This window comes from Garra rufa, chromosome 1 (genome assembly GCF_049309525.1).
Source record: "Garra rufa chromosome 1, GarRuf1.0, whole genome shotgun sequence".
Lineage (NCBI taxonomy): Eukaryota > Metazoa > Chordata > Actinopteri > Cypriniformes > Cyprinidae > Garra > Garra rufa.
In genome coordinates, this window is record NC_133361.1 from 41,624,606 (window position 1) to 41,642,731 (window position 18,126).

At 36.6% G+C, this 18,126-nt stretch overlaps 1 protein-coding gene across 3 annotated transcripts in view; it reads right to left on the reverse strand.

Moving 5' to 3' along the window:
• Positions 1 to 10,502: 10,502 nt before the first annotated feature.
• Positions 10,503 to 18,126, reverse strand: part of mybpc2a (myosin binding protein Ca) — a 45,680-nt gene continuing 38,056 nt past the window's right edge. For all 3 annotated transcript variants that reach the window (XM_073828036.1, XM_073828109.1, XM_073828181.1), the window contains 7 exons: positions 16,902 to 16,990; positions 16,589 to 16,784; positions 15,078 to 15,217; positions 12,242 to 12,401; positions 11,981 to 12,117; positions 11,681 to 11,867; positions 10,503 to 10,693 (listed from right to left, as the gene is read on the reverse strand). In XM_073828036.1, the coding sequence (XP_073684137.1) occupies positions 10,662 to 10,693; positions 11,681 to 11,867; positions 11,981 to 12,117; positions 12,242 to 12,401; positions 15,078 to 15,217; positions 16,589 to 16,784; positions 16,902 to 16,990 (941 nt within the window). In that variant the 3' untranslated portion in view covers positions 10,503 to 10,661. The remainder of the gene's footprint in view (positions 10,694 to 11,680; positions 11,868 to 11,980; positions 12,118 to 12,241; positions 12,402 to 15,077; positions 15,218 to 16,588; positions 16,785 to 16,901; positions 16,991 to 18,126) is intronic.

Sequence of the window (18,126 nt, forward strand, 5' to 3'; positions counted from 1 at the left end):
TGCTGAAATGAAATGCACAGCTTGGTAAATATCTGACTGAGTAATGAAGTGAAAAGTTGATTTGTGAATCTTGTCTTTTGTTAATAGGATCGCACCGCTAATGGACTGCAGAGAAGATTCAGTGAAGATAAGCAGCTATATTTATTACTTCTTAATAAAAATTGCAAATTTAAATTTTGTTTGATCAGCTCTGGCATCCTCACATTGCATTTCCTCAGTGAATAGTGTTCAGGGTGCTGAATGTTAAATACATTTGTGTGCTGTGAAAGACTGCCCAGTTCTTCCAGATCAGGACGAAAGAGCATTAATAAAGATATTAAATAATTTCTGATTAAATAATGAACTGATAAAAAAAAAAATGTTACATCTAAATCAATCAAGCATTGAGGAAAACCATGTACTGTAAATCTAGAAGCCATCACAGATGTTAACCAGAGGTTCTCAGACTTCATAAAATGGTTTTAATTTGAAAAGATTAGGTATTCATTTAAATGGAGTTACCATTTTTGAAATAATAAATTCATTCTAAATTATTCAAAAGTTTTAATGCTTGTTTGAGCTATCTCTGGTCTTTTAAATCATGCTGTATTTTATATTCATAACAGAATCTCCAACTGCATAAAGAGATGTACTGTAGTTAATTTATTATATGGCTGTTTTGAACAGTGATGAAGGAAATAATGTTGTATATATACACAGCCCAACATCATAAAGCTTACTGGGTGGGTAGATCTGCTACATTTTTTTGGCGGGGTTATTACATTTGTGGTTTAATTCAACTATGATACTTAGTGTTTAATCCAAACATTTTTAATCAAGTAGTGCAACAGAAACATTGTATAACAAACTCTTCTGACATAAAACAACACATTTATGTTTGAGTGAGTGAATTGCTGTAACCAAAATAGACTCACAGCTGTAGCTGGTCTTCTTATCATGAGCTTTAAAACAGCCATGAGAAATTGAATGAGTGGAAAGATGCAAATGCCTCTCTTTCTAACACACTGCCAGCGTTTACAGCACAGTGCACATTTATAAATGGCCCATAAGATCTGAAGAAATGTATTGCTCAGCGTAACATGCTGAGATCAGTCAATGTTTGATCAAGAAAGCCAACAGTGTTTACTCGGACAAAAGTGATCCAGAGAGACGCCCGCAAAGGATGTTACCCTGATGTTCTTTGTTTTCCAGAGGTGGGGGACAAATTTAAGAACAACTTGTCTCTGTCTCAGTTGGGCCGCCTACAGTGATTTGCTGACCGTATTGCTCACAAAACTGTAAAGCATCTGGAAAGCTTTAATTTGAGTTTGAGCGTCTGTCTGGAAACAAAATCATGTTTACAGGTACCAGGCTAAGCGATGATAACGAGAAACTAAATCAGTGGATTCCCGTCATTTCTATAGAACCATTTGCAGATACTGCAACCATATCATTTAAATCCATGTCAACCCATTATTGTGGTTGAATCTATCACAGATAAACCCATCCCTTGATGGCATGTGAAAACAAAACTCTGATTTGCCACCGTACATATCGGATGTTTTGTTCCTAAGTGGATGGCAATCAAGTAAGATGGTTAAGATAATCAAGTAGGTAAGATTTTTTTATTTCTTTTTTTATATATAGGCCATTCTACAAAGTAGGAAAGTCAAATTTGGAAAAAAAAGTCTTTTCCCACATATTTGTATGTATGAAAATTGTATAATATGCAAGGTATACATTTCCAGTAATTGTGCTGTTAATTCTCATATTGCATTTTTAGAAAGTTTTAAGAATATTTGTCCACTCCCCAAATTTGTCACTACCGAAAGGTGTGACACTACAGGTGAATAGGGTAAAAAAAAAAATTAACTAAAATGTTAGATTTTAATATGCAAATGAGGTCATTTTTAGGTTAGGTTTTAATATGCAAATGAAGTCAGTTTCAAAATTCTTGTTTAATTTTTTTGACATATTAGAGTCAAATGTTTTTACAGAGGGAGTTTTGGAATCTCATTTTGTCTCTCCATAATTTAGAAAATACTTAGATTTAGACAGGCAGAAAACAATACATTTTTTTTTTTTTTATTATTTGGGGGGGGGGGGGGGGTAAAATGTTGGATAAAATTATACATGAACAAATTCCTCTGTAAAAACCTTCAGGATATAGTCAGGAGTTGAGAAAACGTCCTTTAAAAATATGTATTGTAATTGAAATCTATTGACACAAATAGATAAAGTTCTATAAAAGAAACACTTAATAGTGTCTTTTGGATGTTTTCGTTCCACTAGTCTGAAAAAACACTTTATGAAAAACCAAAAAGCCCAAAATCTCAAATTTGGCAGGTTCATGAAAAAACAGTGTTTTTGCCTGCAGTGTCTCCCCTTAATAAAAAGGGTTATATTGACCTATTAGGGTAAAATTTGGGCTGTCAGTGAAAATTTAAAAGATGTCTAACCGCAGCCCAAGAATAGACTAGACATCAGTTAGATCATTATTGAACGACTACATGTATACGTCTAATAGACAGTGAATATGGGTCTAGGCTAAAACAAGTCTAAATTTGGGCTGTCAGTGAAAATTTAATAGACGTCTAAACATAGCCCAAAAAAGACATAAAATCTAATAAACGCCTAGACCTACATATATACATCTAATAGACAACAAAATGGCAATCAACAACTTTAAGACAATACAAAATGAAAAAAAATGAATGCAGAATAAAATAAATAAATACAATACACGTAAATATAAATACTATGACTATATATATACTGTATGTGTATATATATATATATATATATATATATATATACAGTACAGACCAAAAGTTTGGACACACCTTCTCATTCAGGTGTGTCCAAACTTTTGGTCTGTACTGTACATATGAATTCAACTGAAAAAACTTGTGAAAAAAATATGTTTAAAGTGGTCAAATAGCAAATAGTGGAGCTCTGCAGCCACCTACTGGTAAAAGTTATTTGTAGTTGTTGTTGTTTTTTTGGAAACTGGATTTTTCAAAAGATGGGCAAAAATCTTACACTAAACCATGTGAAATTATCCATGTTATCCTCATGAATTAAAGTTAGAAATGTGGGTCTTTTATAAAGTGAATTTTACATAAAAAAAGCGTTTTTTGTATAAAAACCCATTTAAAAAATATTTATTTATTAATTTATATATATTTAAAAAAATATCACTAACCCACTGAAAACTGCACAAATGTAGAGTAAAAACTTTAATAAACAGACAAATATACAGTCCAAACTTTTGGTCTGTACTGTATATATAATTTTTTTTTTAATAAGTCATAAATATTTAAAAGAAATTAATCTAATGCAAATCAAAGCTGACTTTGCTTACATGATGGAATAGCATACATCTCACAAGTTTTTTCGCCAAAAAATGACGTGTCCAAATTCAGGGTTATTTGGGCTAGAAGGGGGTTACACGTAGCCGGACTATATCTGCTCTATAGTTAACCGAGACGCTGAAATGACGGCTATTGCTTGCTGGGTAATGTTTTTTTGGTAGCGACCACATCACATTACAGAATTTTAACACGTACTAAAAATTTCAGTATGTACTTTTAGATACTTTTGAAGCTAGCTCAGAGATGCTAATTAGCACATGGTTAGCTAGCACAGTTCTGAACAGTTGTACACATATAAAAACTAAATGTTATGGAATAATAAATAAACAAAGTGCGCTTAATTATAGAAAAATTGTGTTTGGTAGTGACGTCCCTTAAAGTTACACACAAATTTTCATACTTTCAAACACATTTACCTCAAAATGCTGGGGCCTATCTACTCACCATGTAGCTATGAGACAGAGGGACACAGGAATATTTCCTGATCATAAATGTAGGGGTGTAGTTAAAATCAGACTCAACCAATGGACTAAAACATACATGTTTCGGTAGTGACTTACATAAAATATTTTTTAACTTCACTTTTTAAAATCTAAAAGATATTTCTAAAAACAAAATGGAATAAAATGAAAAAAAAATTATTTCTATGTCATTTTCATAAGTTCATAAGAAATTTAGGGGTTAGGGTTTGGGAGAGCCACCTCCCAATTAAAAGTACCCAATAAATAAAGATTTTATATATATTAAGCTTACTGATATTTTAGGTAATATTTAGGGTTTCAAAAGATAATAAAAAGATCTTCGTAAACATTTAAGATTTGAATACTTAAATGCTTTTTAAATGTTTTTTGTTTTTTTTTTGGGGGGGGGGGGGGGGGTTGTGGGTGACCCATATACAAATATTTACACAATATGCATAGCTTACATTTTGGCTCACACTTTTAATAATAAATGAAAGCAGGATAAATTCAACCATTATTGTATCTCTGTGGCAAGTTTAGTCCTAAATAAGATTTTATTGATTTTGTTTATACTTCTACCATGTCAAGTACGGTCAATGAAGTTTTCAGCTATAAAAGTAATGTAGAAGCAAGAGTAAGGTTTTTCTTAACATGTATAATTCATTATTCAGAAAGTTTAGAATTCCTGAAGGAAAATAAATAAGTAATTTTAAACTCAACTAGTTGCTGTTTAGTACCCTGACTTCACATGTCTCTTGGGTGCGCTTGACTTGCTTGACGTGACCGTGAGCCACTGACTTGACTTGTCTTATTTGATTGATTGATTGATTGTGTTCACTGCAGACTTGAGGACTTGAAACTCGGTTGTGACTTGCATATGAGTGGCTTACTCCCACCTCTGCTGTTTTCCCACTGCGCCTGTGAGTGTGGATCTAAATTGGGTCCTGAGTCCCAGCATGATGCCGGCTGAAAATGAGGATGTGTTTTCCTGTATGTGTTGCAAGATTCTTCTCAGAGACACTTAAAGTTTGCTTTTGTCTCGCAGATACAATTGTGATTGTTCTGACTGAAGTCAATAGTTAACAGAAAGGGACAATCCTCAGTGCATGTAAATAAAACTGCTTTTTTTAAAATTAATTACAGGGTTAAATTTACCAGTAATTAGACGTCAAGTCACTTGAGAGCTAAACCTTATGTGGTTATCTGTTTCCTAAAATTTTACTAAACAGTTGTGCCATCACAGTTTCAAAGTGCTCTGGGGTTCTAGGGATGTTAATAGATACCCGTCAACAGCATATTTTCCCAGCACACCGTCTCTGTCTTAAGGCTTCCTGCGTGTTGTCTTTGTTCCCCTCCATTTTCATCCAGAAATAAAAGGCTTTTTTCCTTTTCTCCCACAGCCACTAAACTGTAATTAGCGTAATTCTTTTAATTAAAAGACCTCAGAGCCTTTTTAGACAGTCTGTGATAGCAGATGAGCCCACACACCTACAGCAGAAGTGTCACTGACAATTAGCCAAACAGGGCAAAACCATGCAGTCTCCACAATTTGTCTGTGTTCGAGGAATTCATATGGCAGACTGGCGAAGCCTTTCCAATTGACAGATAAAAATGACAGCCATGCTCTACGTCAACTTTCAGGCATCTATAAGTTAAAAATAACATTTAATGTACGCCAATAACATCAAGTAGTCAGTCTGTATTACTATAAAAATGAAATGATGAATGTACTGATATTATGAGATACGGTTAGCTCATTATACCGATCATGAGTCAAAGTCAAAACCTTGCCATCTTAATGAATAGAACAGCAGAGAAAATACAACATAACCACAGGCACCCATTAAATATGTGGGAAAATGTGTATTTATGCATGTCCAACACACTCTCATGCCAATTTGTAGGTATTTTATGTTTGGGCAAATTGGTGACTAAGGTCTGTTTACACCAAGGTCGACAACTATAACGATAACGTATGGTAATAAATATAGTTCTAAATCATTCTAAATTTAAAAGAAATAGCAGAGTCCACATCGCAGTTATAATGATAACAGCAAAGCAAAAACAATATCAATGAACCTGTTCCCCTTAGTTATTGTTGCTACATCCAACAAGCCATGGCACTCTCACGCAACACATCAGTGAGCAAAGAGGACACTGACAGCACGCCAACAGACAAGACAGAGCAGGTTACTGTAGGTATGAAACAAAGTCTTACCTTTAAATTATGTCATTTTTTAAAGTGGTCATCGGGTGCCCATTTTCCACAAGTTCATATGATTCTTTAGGGTCTTAATGAAAAGTCTATAATATACTTTGGCTAAAAATTCTCAATAGTAGTGTAAAAAACACTCTTTTACCTTGTCAAAATCAGCTCTGCAAAAACTCAACTCATTTTAGTGCATGGCCCATTTAAATGCAAATGAGTTCTGCTCGCCCCGCCCCTCTCTGCTGTGGGATTATGAGCTGTAATGTTTACTTTAGCCGCATTTAGCAGCGAAACTTGCCAACAAGCACATTATCAAGAAAGGCCATTCGCAAAGATGCATAAAAACCCTTATACTCTCTTCTGCTGTGGGTGAAGCTGCATCAGGAACGATTCGCACGAACATAGAGGCATATGTTGACAGGGATCGGTGCTTTCCTTTTAAAAACGAATGTTTTCCTCTGTGTCTTCCGTGGCTCAGATGTCGGGAGTAAATGACGAATGCTTTGTTCATTATTACATCCAACAACAGAACACCTCAATCGCTCAATCGGAGACATTCTTGTCTGCACCTGAGCCACACAATGGCGACTGGTGTAGGACTGTTTCAGCTCAGTGAGGGCGGGTCTAAGGTGAGGTGCTCGACTATCGTGGGAGTGTCCTCTGTTGGTGTGCCGTCACACTGACAAGAAGCTGAGAATGACCTGATTTTAAAAAGGGGATATTACTTTTAAAGATAAAAAAAATACCGCTGGGTGGATTTTTTTATCATTGTAGGGTGGTTGTGTACACAAACTACCAACACAAACATGTAATAGTTAGTTTTGCATCCGAAGACCCCTTTAAGAAATTCAAATGTACTGTTTTTGGCTCTTGAATGTGTCGAACAGATTGCTGTAGCTCCTCAGTCCAAGCATCACATGAACTGTCTTCCTCTTTATTACTAGTTATAGCACAAAATAAACATGAATGATCATCAGAAGGTATCGTTTCAACTGCGCAAAGACGTCAATACACAATATTTTGTAAGTTCACGTCCTCCAATGTTATTCTACTCCCCTGTCTGGTTTGCTTGTCAGACAAAATGGCAGATTAACCTTTGTTATTGGTCAGATCGCCTGTCAATCAAACTGCCAGCGTAGGTAGGTAATAGAGTGTGTCATCAATCGGCCATATTGTTGGCACAGAATGTAAACAATGTGACTGAACCGAGCGAAACTCATATTGTGCTTATTTCTGCTAAAAATGGTCAATTATTGTCATGTTTTGGGCTGTACTAATCAGTCTGACCGTGAAAAACGAGTACTATAGATTGCCAAAAGTTATAACAAATCAAGGAGAAGAGTGCAAAAAACTGTCAGAGGAACAAAATGCATTTGTGGTTGGCCAAACTGAACCAGAATTTCCAGGGCAAGATTCTTGACAACATCATGTTTGCCATTATCATTTCCAGTCAGGTAGTTGAAATATTAGGCTAATATCTTAATTAATATTGCTAGTATCTTTACCACCTATTAACTTTAGTCTGTCAAAATATTGCGCCCTTTTCTGCTTACCTAGTCCTTCTCTATATGATTTAGCAGCTTCAACATGTTTTTTTTTCTCATGGTTTAGACAACATAAACTAGCAGAACAACTATTCAGTGGTACATTAACCATGCTAACCGTGCTGTTGTTTACATCTGAGTATTGCCAATACAGCCACGCAGCGGGGTAACTGACCAAATCGTGACTTAAGTGCCAACCCTCTATTGGAATCACCACAGAAACTTTTTTTAGCTAATGAACGATAAACAATAGATTTACAACCAATGTTTGTAAAGCGCTCAAGCAGAATGCTATCTGTGGGTACTAATATAGTAAACTTTATAGTTTAAATCCGTTTCTGTACAAATCGCATCATATGAATTCATAGGAAAACGCATAATTTATATTTGGCTATGGCCTAGTGCGTAAGACCGTTAAGAACAATTTGGTACGTGCAAATGCAGGAATATCCACATGTGTGTGTGACTGTTTGCCATAAATGAGGTTATGAGGTGGATAATGTTACAGAGTTTCACTCCTCTGCCTTCCCAAGTTTCTATACTGTAATTACATGCAAGAAAATCTCCCTCTGTTCTCTCTCTCATGGAATTCATGCATAATTACTTGCATAATTATAGTTCTCTCCACTCTGCCGTTATGGTTTTGTCTTGCTCACCGTAGCGCTCTCTCTCTGGTTCGCTTGGATCCAGAAGCGTATCGTATATGCTGTTGTATCGCAACAGTTATCGAGCGGCTTACAGTGCCTCTCCTGCGCGCTGTCGAAATGGAGTATGCGAGAGGCCCTGCTGAGAAAAAGCGGCGCACACTACCTGCTTGTACCCTTCAGACGAGTGTTTGTGTGAGTCCTTGTGCTCTGCAGTTAAGAGAGTTTGGTAAGAGAGACACAAGGATGTCAACTTTACCCATTTAATTTTTATGGAGACAATGTGAATGCGACGTCCCAGGAGGTACAATTAGCAAGAATGCTTAGCAACAGAATGTCACTGATGAGGGAGTCAAGGAACATAGGAAGATAAAGTGGAGCGATGATGAGACCATGACAGCTGGGTATAAGGTCTTATTTAAAAATATGTGTAGGAGTTTATTTGGTTACACTGTAGCCTACTTTGAAGGAAAATTCTTAAAAAGCAGTACGTTTTCTTGTACTCCATCAACTTTTAACCAATAAAACCATTAAAAATTGGTTTTCTGTAGTGTGTTTTGGGACATATTCCATTAGGATTTAGTGGTTTTAACAAGCCACAAATAGAAGGCAACTAATTACCAGTAGAAACCCACAGGGTCCATTACAGTTTCCATTAAAACCAATTATAAGTCCCATTATAACCAGTAAAACCATTACACATTTTGTGATGGTGTCTATTGTTTGTTTGTTTGTTTGTTTTTTAGCAGGAAAGGCTTAGGACTTAGGGTTAACTTTATATTGTGTCCCCTTATTTAGCTTGTACCATACACTTTATTAAGTATTCAAATATAAATATATATATTTTTTTTAGTATAAAAACAAAAGATGTGTGGGTCAGGTTTTGCCGATATTGTGGGGAACAGCCAAGAAAATGCTTAATAAACACTAAACAAATTCTAAAAATTAAAGATTTGCGTGAGGGCATGGAAAGGTTATAGAAACTATCATTAGTTTATAAAAACAACACAAGTAAATGCAAAATCTCCAACGTGCATTGTAGCAATAGCCAAAATACATTGTGCTGGTAAACTTGTGCCAACTTATGCCAAAAATCATTAAGTAAAGATCATGTTCCATGAAGATATTTTGTAAATTTCCTACCATAAATATAGCCTATATCAAAACTTAATGTTTGATTAGTAATATGCATTTCTAAGAACTTAATTTGGACAATTCTAAAGGCGATTTTCTTAGATTTTTTTTATTATTATTATTATTTTTTTTTTATTTTTTTTTGCACCCTCAGATTTTCATACAGTTGTATCTCGGGCAAGTATGGTCCTACTATCCTAACAAATCGTACATAAATGGAAAGCTTATTTATTCATTTATTTATTGTATAGATCTCAATTTGAAAAAAATTGCCCATTATGACTGGTTTTGTGGTCCAGGGTCACAAATAAGTAACGTAAATCATGTACTGTCAATAAATTATTGATGTATACGGTTTCAGGTGTAAGTAAGGGACACATTTAACTTCATTACAGCTCTAACCGTGTAAATGTCCTGAAGCTATTGAGTAAGTTAGGTGCGCTATCTGCTGGTCAGTTCGAGCAGCTTTTGTTTGTTTCGCGCTCTTCAACAGTTCACAAACTGACGGACGGACGGAACGGTTTCCGCTTCCCTCCTCTTATAATAACGTACGTGGTATTTACTTAACAAAACTAAACCTCCTGCCTTCATGTTGTTGACTGTTTTCTCACTTTTAGCCAATTTCTCAAGCCCACCTTCTGTCGCACGGATGAGGGATTCAGCAGCGCCGTCCTGGATCGAGCGAACCTCGGGCCGCAGCTTCTCCCAGCGGAGCCGCGGTGGTGTGTTTGTTTTACGGGTGTGTAAATTAGCCGTAATTCGTTTGCTCAGTAATGACGTGGGAGAGAGCTAATTGGGGCAGTGTTGATGGGTGCGTAAATGAGTCTCTAGTGTGATATGCTAATGAGACCCTGATTCTCTAACTCTCCCTGATCAGCTAGCAGACATAGGGGATGAATGATATAATTTTGTTCACAAACATGATATAAACAAACGTCGATGGCGGCTTTCACTTTGAGTTTACCATGAAAACAACACCATTTTTATTTTTCATGTGCTTTTATTTCAAGCGATTGAACTTGACATACCGCCAGAGAAGAAAAAAGCTACTTTATTGCACTATATTAGCCCAATTACACTAACACAAAACAGTACTAGTATTACCATAGTTGTTTAATGCTTTTTTTAAGTACCACGTAAATAACATGGTAAATGAGCAAGGGATATCACCGAGTACAATGGTATAAGCTGGTAGCACCACAGTACTTTCTGTAAGAGCCAAATGTAAAAATGCAATTTCATTCTAAATCAATCTAATTTTATTGCTTTTCTGACACTCTCACGTTGCCGTATTTAGAGTATCTTCATGGCCGTGTTCACTTCTTCTCTGCCTCCTTTTCTGTTATGACTGAAAAGAAAACAATATTACATTAGAAAATAATACAGAGGGCTGAGGGTTTAGCTACAAACTTAAGCCAGTCATTTTATAGGCATCACAACATTAAATTATATAGTATGATAGATTTGGGCTTTGCTAAAGATTATATTTAACAGTTTAATTTTAAATTGTTGGCGTAAATTGTTTAATGAGTAACATTAAGTTAGGCAAATGTAATTTAAATATAGAAAATTGGAAATGAGCATGCATAATTAAATATACAACATCAACAGGTACAGATATGGGCCATTTGACAGAATTGGTTCAAAGTCAGAGTAAAGGTGTCTTTTTCCACTAATTTTGTATATATGCAAATTGTATAATATTTAAGGTACATGTTTTTAGTAATTGTGCAGTTAATTCTCATATTGTATTTTCAGAAAGCTTTGGAATATTTGTCCTCTCCCCAAATTTGTCACTACCAAAACAGTAATATGTAATTTAATAAGGGTGGGTTACATTGACCTATTAAGATTTAATTTACATCTTCCTTGTAAAAATGTTTTTTCTATTTTATTAAAAAGTCAATAACAATTACAATTGTAACAATATTTCAAGTGTGATTTGAGATTTGTATTTTGAATTAATTTTTCTTTGTAAAAGGCAAAAAGTTTTTTTTAAAACAACAATGGAATAAAATGCATAATTATTACAATATCATTTTCATAAGTTGAAATGTATGGGGTTAGATTTTGGGATAACCACCTCCCAATTGCAAGTGCCCACTAAATGATGATTTTATATAAGCTTACAGATATTTTAAATATTATTGTGGGTTTCAATAGATAATAAAAGGATCATAGTAAACATCTAAGGTTTGATTACTTAAATGATTTTTAAATGTGTTTTTTGGTTGTGGGACAACAGTTTGGACCAATTCTGTAGAATAGCCCATATATCGTGCATCCCTAAACATTATGTAATACGCAGACTGGAGATGATGGAGATTGGCCGTACCTCGAACCTCCAGCTTGCACTCCACTTCATCCTCTCCCAGGTCATTGATGGCTTTGCATGTGTACTTCCCTCCATCAAACAAGCTGGGCTTGCGGATGTTTAAAGTCAGCACACCCTGGTTATTCTGCATGAGATATTTTGGATCCTCTCCAATAATCATCTTATTCTTCATCCATATAATCTTTGGCTGGGAGGAGAACAAAAGAGAATGAGAAGGAGAGTGCATTGTTGCTTAATGGGCTTATAAACGACTGCATGGGCGAATGGGTTTATATAGTCAGACACTATCCTAACACTTACTTTCGGGTGCCCACGGACAGCACAGCTGATGGCAGCTCTGTATCCTGCGATAACGGATCTGTCCACGAGAGGTGTGATGAACTTAGGAGAGCTGCACATATCCTTTTCCTTGTAGGGTTGCACTTTTTGTTTAAGACCTAAGAGAAATAAGGATTACACATTAGAAGTGTCGCTTCAGCAGAGACACTTGTGCAATAGTCATCATGTAAAACAACATTCAGTGTTTCGAGATTAATTTTTAAACCACCAGTCTGCAGGTACCTGTTTTGGCAATGACAGCTGTGTTTTTGCTGAGGCCAGCATCATCACTCATGCCACAGATGTTCTCGCTGAACACGCGGAAGGTGTACTCGTTCCCCATCACCAGATCAGACACGGTACAACTAGGTCTGCGATTGTGTTCAAGAACCGTGAACCACTCCTAACAGGTGAATGAGCAAAGGACAGATTTGTAGTTAAACAGCTATACAAATAAAGAACATCTGCTGTTTTTGGCCTTGTACATAAATGCAAACGTAGATACAAACCACTCTCTATTCACTTTTGGATATGATATCCCCTAAAGTTGATGTGCAAGGTTTCCCATGCTACTATTAATGGGGATATTAAATGTAAAATTCACTTTCACATGGTGTTTGCATATAAATATGTCTTAGTGTGTGGACACAACCACCCTACAATGATAAAAATTTATTCACTTCTTTTTTTAATCGCCAAAAAACCTAAACAGTCTGGATTATCAAGTTGTTTTGATCTTCTGAGCATTATTATGTCATACAGTTCAGGCCCCGCCCACAACTGCTGACAGACTGTCCCATATTAGCATATTTCCACTGTCTGCCATTTGTACGCTGTCCGCCATTTTCTCGACACTTGAGCAGCTGTAGTGATGTCTCGTAAGCAATGCAGGTGTTTTGTAGTTGGATGTAAAAGTAAAAATAAGAGTCTTAATTTTCCCCCAACATCAGAGTCACTGAGGATGCAGTGGATTTGTTATGTTTTTGATAGTAACGTGCCACCGAATACACAAAAAAACGGAAGAGAGGGGAGTGAGCAGTAGCTCGTTATCATTTAAAGAGACATGCACCGAAACGGCTCGCCGTGAACAGAGCTGTTTTTGACAAGGTAAAAAGGGTGTTGTTTTACACGACCATTGAGGAATTGTAACAAAGTATGTTGTAGACGTGTAGAAGACTAGATAGAATCATACCAGCTTGTGGAATATGGGCATCTGATGTCCTCTTTAAAAATACTTAAAGGAAACTAATTTTGCCCCTTTTTACAAGATATATAAATATAGATCTCAGGTGTCCCCAGAATGTGTCTGTGAAGTTTCAGCTCAAAATACACCACAATTAATTCATTATATCATTGGGTGAAAATTTGCAAGCAGAAACATGCTGTTTTCGTGCATGCCTCTTTAAATGCAAATGAGCTGCTGCGCCCCACCCCCTTTTCCAGAATAGGGCTGTGCCTTTACAGCTCAAATGTTAGATATGTTCGATACTAAAAAACATCTGTTTGGTCTCGATTATCATGTTATTTTGCTGAAATCATGAGTTTTAAACCATATTAGTTTAAAATTCTGATATACGGTTTTCTAAACGCATACATCCGAAGCACGCGCACGGAAAGCGACTGTCACACGGCATGTGAGTACTAAACTAAGTTCTCTTTCATGTGTTATAAACTGTCAAATACACACAGTTACAAAAAGAGTTGGTATATTTTTTTGAGAATAAGAACACAAATGATGCTTTGTCAATAAATGTAATATTTATATATGATATTTTATTTTTCAAAATGGGGGGTATTAATTATTTATCCATGATGTAGCCTACAGTACATATAACCATTCAGGTGTGTTTATTTATTGATTTAAAGCATATAAAAACAAGAAATATTTGGTGTGGGTTAGCTCTTCCAAACCAGACTACAAGTTCAGTAAACAATTCTTCATGGTGCTCGCTTTATGTAGAAGGAGCAGAAAACGATCCTCTCAAAAAGGCTGACAACACACAAACCTCTATAACAGGGGTCTCCAAACTCGGTCCTAGAAGGCCGGTGTCCTGCACAGTTTAGCTCCAACCCTAATTAAACACATGTGATCCAGCTAATCATTACTACGCATGCTAGAACAAGTTGGAGCAAAACGCTGCAGGACACCAGCCTGGCATTGCATGTCATAGCATTAAGATTTAGGGGTCTAACCTGCTAATTTAAAAAGAGTGTTCACTTAAAGGAGAACTCCGGTGTGATATTGACCTAAAGTGTATTGAATCATGATACCGAGTGTGAACGTACCTTGCATATTTCATCTCGGTTTGTGTCCAGCTGTCCGAAATCTGGGGTCAGTTAGCCGATGCTCACAACAGGTTGTCAATGAAAGTCAATCGGGCATCGAAGGAGCCATGTAAATAAATCACTGTTTTACGCCATTTACGAGGCACAAAGTAGCTCCACACTTCATCGGTAGACTTCCTAGGGCCCTGACATTTAAAACGAGACATTGAGAACTCAGAAAAAGCACCGGTAGTTTATTTACAAGAAGATTTATACAGACATCTTCCACCAGGAACAGAGCAGTCGCCGCCATCTTAAATGTAGTCACGATAAATCGAGTGTGGAGCACCAATGAATTTATCAGGTTATCAACGTATCAGGTTGTAGTTTCCTTCGTGCTCGACACTCGACTTATCGTGACTACATTTAAGATGGCGGCGACTGCTCTGTTCCTGGTGGAAGATGTCTGTATAAATCTTCTTGTTCTTCTTTTCTGAGTTCTCAATGTCTCGTTTTAAATGTCAGGGCCCTAGGAAGTCTACCGATGAAGTGTGGAGCTACTTTGTGCCTCGTGAATGGCGTAAAACAGTGATTTATTTACATGGCTCCTTCGATGCCCGATTGACTTTCATTGACAACCTGTTGTGAGCATCGGCTAACTGACCCCAGATTTCGGACAGCTGGACACAAACCGAGATGAAATATGCAAGGTACGTTCACACTCCGTATCATGATTCAATACACTTTAGGTCAATATCACACCGGAGTTCTCCTTTAATGTTGCCCAATATGGTAGGTACTGTAGCTGGTTTACCTTGGTTTTCAAGTCGGCCTTTTGGATGGTGTAGCCAGTGATCTCACAGTTGCCATTATCTTTTGGAGGCTTCCACTCCAAAGCAGCATTGAAGCCCCAAACATCAGTCACAGTGACGGCAATTGGTGGCCCAGGCTTGTCTGTGAGAACGGGAAAGAAAGGGAAAGAAATAAAGCACTATTACTGTAGAGCTTGACACCAATACACCGTCCTAATTTTAACCATGAGACTAATTAATGTGCGCTCAATGGAGAAGAAGCTACAAGTGAGTGAGCAGAGGAATGATAAAAATGAAAGAGGGAGAAGAGAAAAAGAGGGTTAGCACATGAGCGTGAGGTAAGGATAGTGAGATCAAGCTAAAAAAAAGAAAAAAGATTGAAAGCGAGAGAGTTGGAGTTTGCGGCTGGGAGCGGTTGGCATTAATCCTGGGCAGGCTGCTGGGATGCTGGCAGCAAACTGTGACTAAATGGCTGTCTGGCTCATCTGAAGGGTTTTTGCACTCTCATTAGCTTACCTCCCAGCGGGAACACAGAGTGAGTGTCCCCTAATCCTATCCTAATCCCGTTCAACACCAGGAATAATCCAAACAACACCCCGCAGAATAATCCCTGCAACCGAACTGACCTATGACATCCTCGATTTTTGGTGAAAGTGTTGAGTGTTTAATATGAAACCTTTCCGACAGTTTAGGAGTTGGAAATTCAGCGTCACTTTTCAAAGTGATCCTTAAACACTTTTTTCACGGGTTAACCAAATTAACCTGACTCACACTTCACTTCGCAGGGAAATGAACCTTTTGAACTGTGCAGTTTAATCCCTTCATTTTATGTCATCGCTGTATTTGTGGCTCTAGTGATGTCTATAATGTCGATGTGAGTGATCTCCACCAATGAATATGCATCATCTTTACCACCCTTAATTGTATGGGTCAAAATTATAGATTTTACTTTTATGCCAAAAATCATTAGGATATTAAGTAAAGATCAAATTCCATGAACTTTCCAACCATAAATATATCAAAACTTAATTTTTATTAGAAATATGCATTGCTAAGAACTTCATTTTCTTAATATTTAGATTTTTTTGCACCCTCAGATTCCAGATTTTCAAATTGTTGTATCTCGGGACAAATATTGTTCTATCCTAACAAACCATGCATCAATGGAAAGAGCTTATTTATTAAGTTTTCAGATGATGCATTATTCTTAATTTAAAGTTAGCAAGGATAAACTCTCTGCATCTTTAAATTCACCTTTACATTACCATTAAACCCTCGCCAGTACATCCACACACATTGTGACGGATGTCTTCAGTCATCGCATCACATCTAATGCTGCCCTCTGAGCATCCTGCCACGAGCGTTGCATTTTTATGATGGCATGTCAAAACATTTCATAAAGACACAGCCTTGTGGGCAATGCTCCTACATGTCAATACTTTGGGGGGGCTCGAGGTCTTATCCCGATCTAATTCCACTTTTTCATTAAAAAAAAAAAAAAATGTACACTAACCTACAATTTGGATCTCAAGATTGACTTTGTCCTCCATGTTTTCAATCTGCACGGAAAGGGTGTACAGTCCAGAGTGATCTCTGGCCGTCTGCCTGATGAACAGGATAGTGTCCACTTCACTGGTGCGGATATTCACCATCCCGGTGTCTAGAGGTGCGCCATCCTTGAGCCAGGTCACCACCGGGCGCGGTTTGCCCTGATAGCAGTTGACATGGTGTAAGTCGATAATTTGAACTGCTGCAAAGACCGGCGACTCAACAGAAAAGTAGCACTACAAAAGTACAGAGCAGAAGAATGTACGTGCATTACTGACCTGGAAGGGAATGACAAGGTTGACCTTCTCACCCACTCTTTTGATGTACTTAGTCCGAAGCTGCCGCGGGAGGCGGATTTTAGGACGCTCTGAGAGAGGAAAAAGACAGAAGAAAACGTGCTGAAAATGACAACAGACAGTGGGGTGTTTAGATACTTCATGTTCAATGTGTCATAGACAAGTGTGTGGCATCAAATTAACAATTTATTCACCCCTATGTCATCCAAAATGTTCATGTCTTTCTTTTTTCAGTTGAAAAGAATTTAGGGTTTTTGAGTAAAACATTCAAAGATTTTTCTCTATATAGTATCAATTGGTTGAAGTCCAAATTGCAGCTTCAAAAGGCTCTACATGAACCCAGATGAGGAACAAGGGTCTTATCTAGTGAAACAATCACTCATGTAAAAAAAAAAAAAAATCACAAATGCTCAACTTCATGCATTGTGTAATCACGTTGGAACGGTCGCATGCAACGTAGGCGGAAGTACAGACAGTGCTTACAAAGCGAACATGCAAAGAAAGTCATAGGCTCTTAACAAAAAATGTTGGTTCCCATTAAAGTCCACTACTGTATATGGAGGAAAATTCTAGAAAGTTTTCCTCAAAAATCTTCATTTCTGTTCGACTAAAGAAAGACATTAACATCTTGGATGACAAGGGAGTGAGGAAATTATCAGAACATTTTAATTCAGGAGTGAACTAATCCTTTAAAAGGATAGAAGATATGTGAAGATATATAAAGAAGATATGTGAAAGAATGTCCACAAAATGAAAGTTAGTGAATTCCAATGTTGTTTTATTGTTTTCAGCAATATTTAGGCCTATTTTCTCATTTTTTTTGGAAGACAGAGACTGTGTATTTTAAAAGCGTATATGTGATCCTGGACCACAAAACCAGTCAGGGACCAATTTTTTTTTTTAATTGAGATTTATACATCATCTGAAAGCTGAATAAATAAGCTTTCTATTGATGTATGGTTTGTTATGATAGGAAAATATTTGAACTATTGAAAAATCTAGAATCTGAGGGTGCAAAAAAAATCTAAATACTGAGAAAATTGGTTTGAAGTTGTCCAAATGAAGTTCTTAATAATGCATATTACTATAAAAGATATATTTACGGTAGAACATTTACAAAATATCTTCATGGAACATGATCTTTATTTAATATCCTAATGATTTTTGGCATAAAAGAAAAATCAATCATTTTGACCCATACTATATA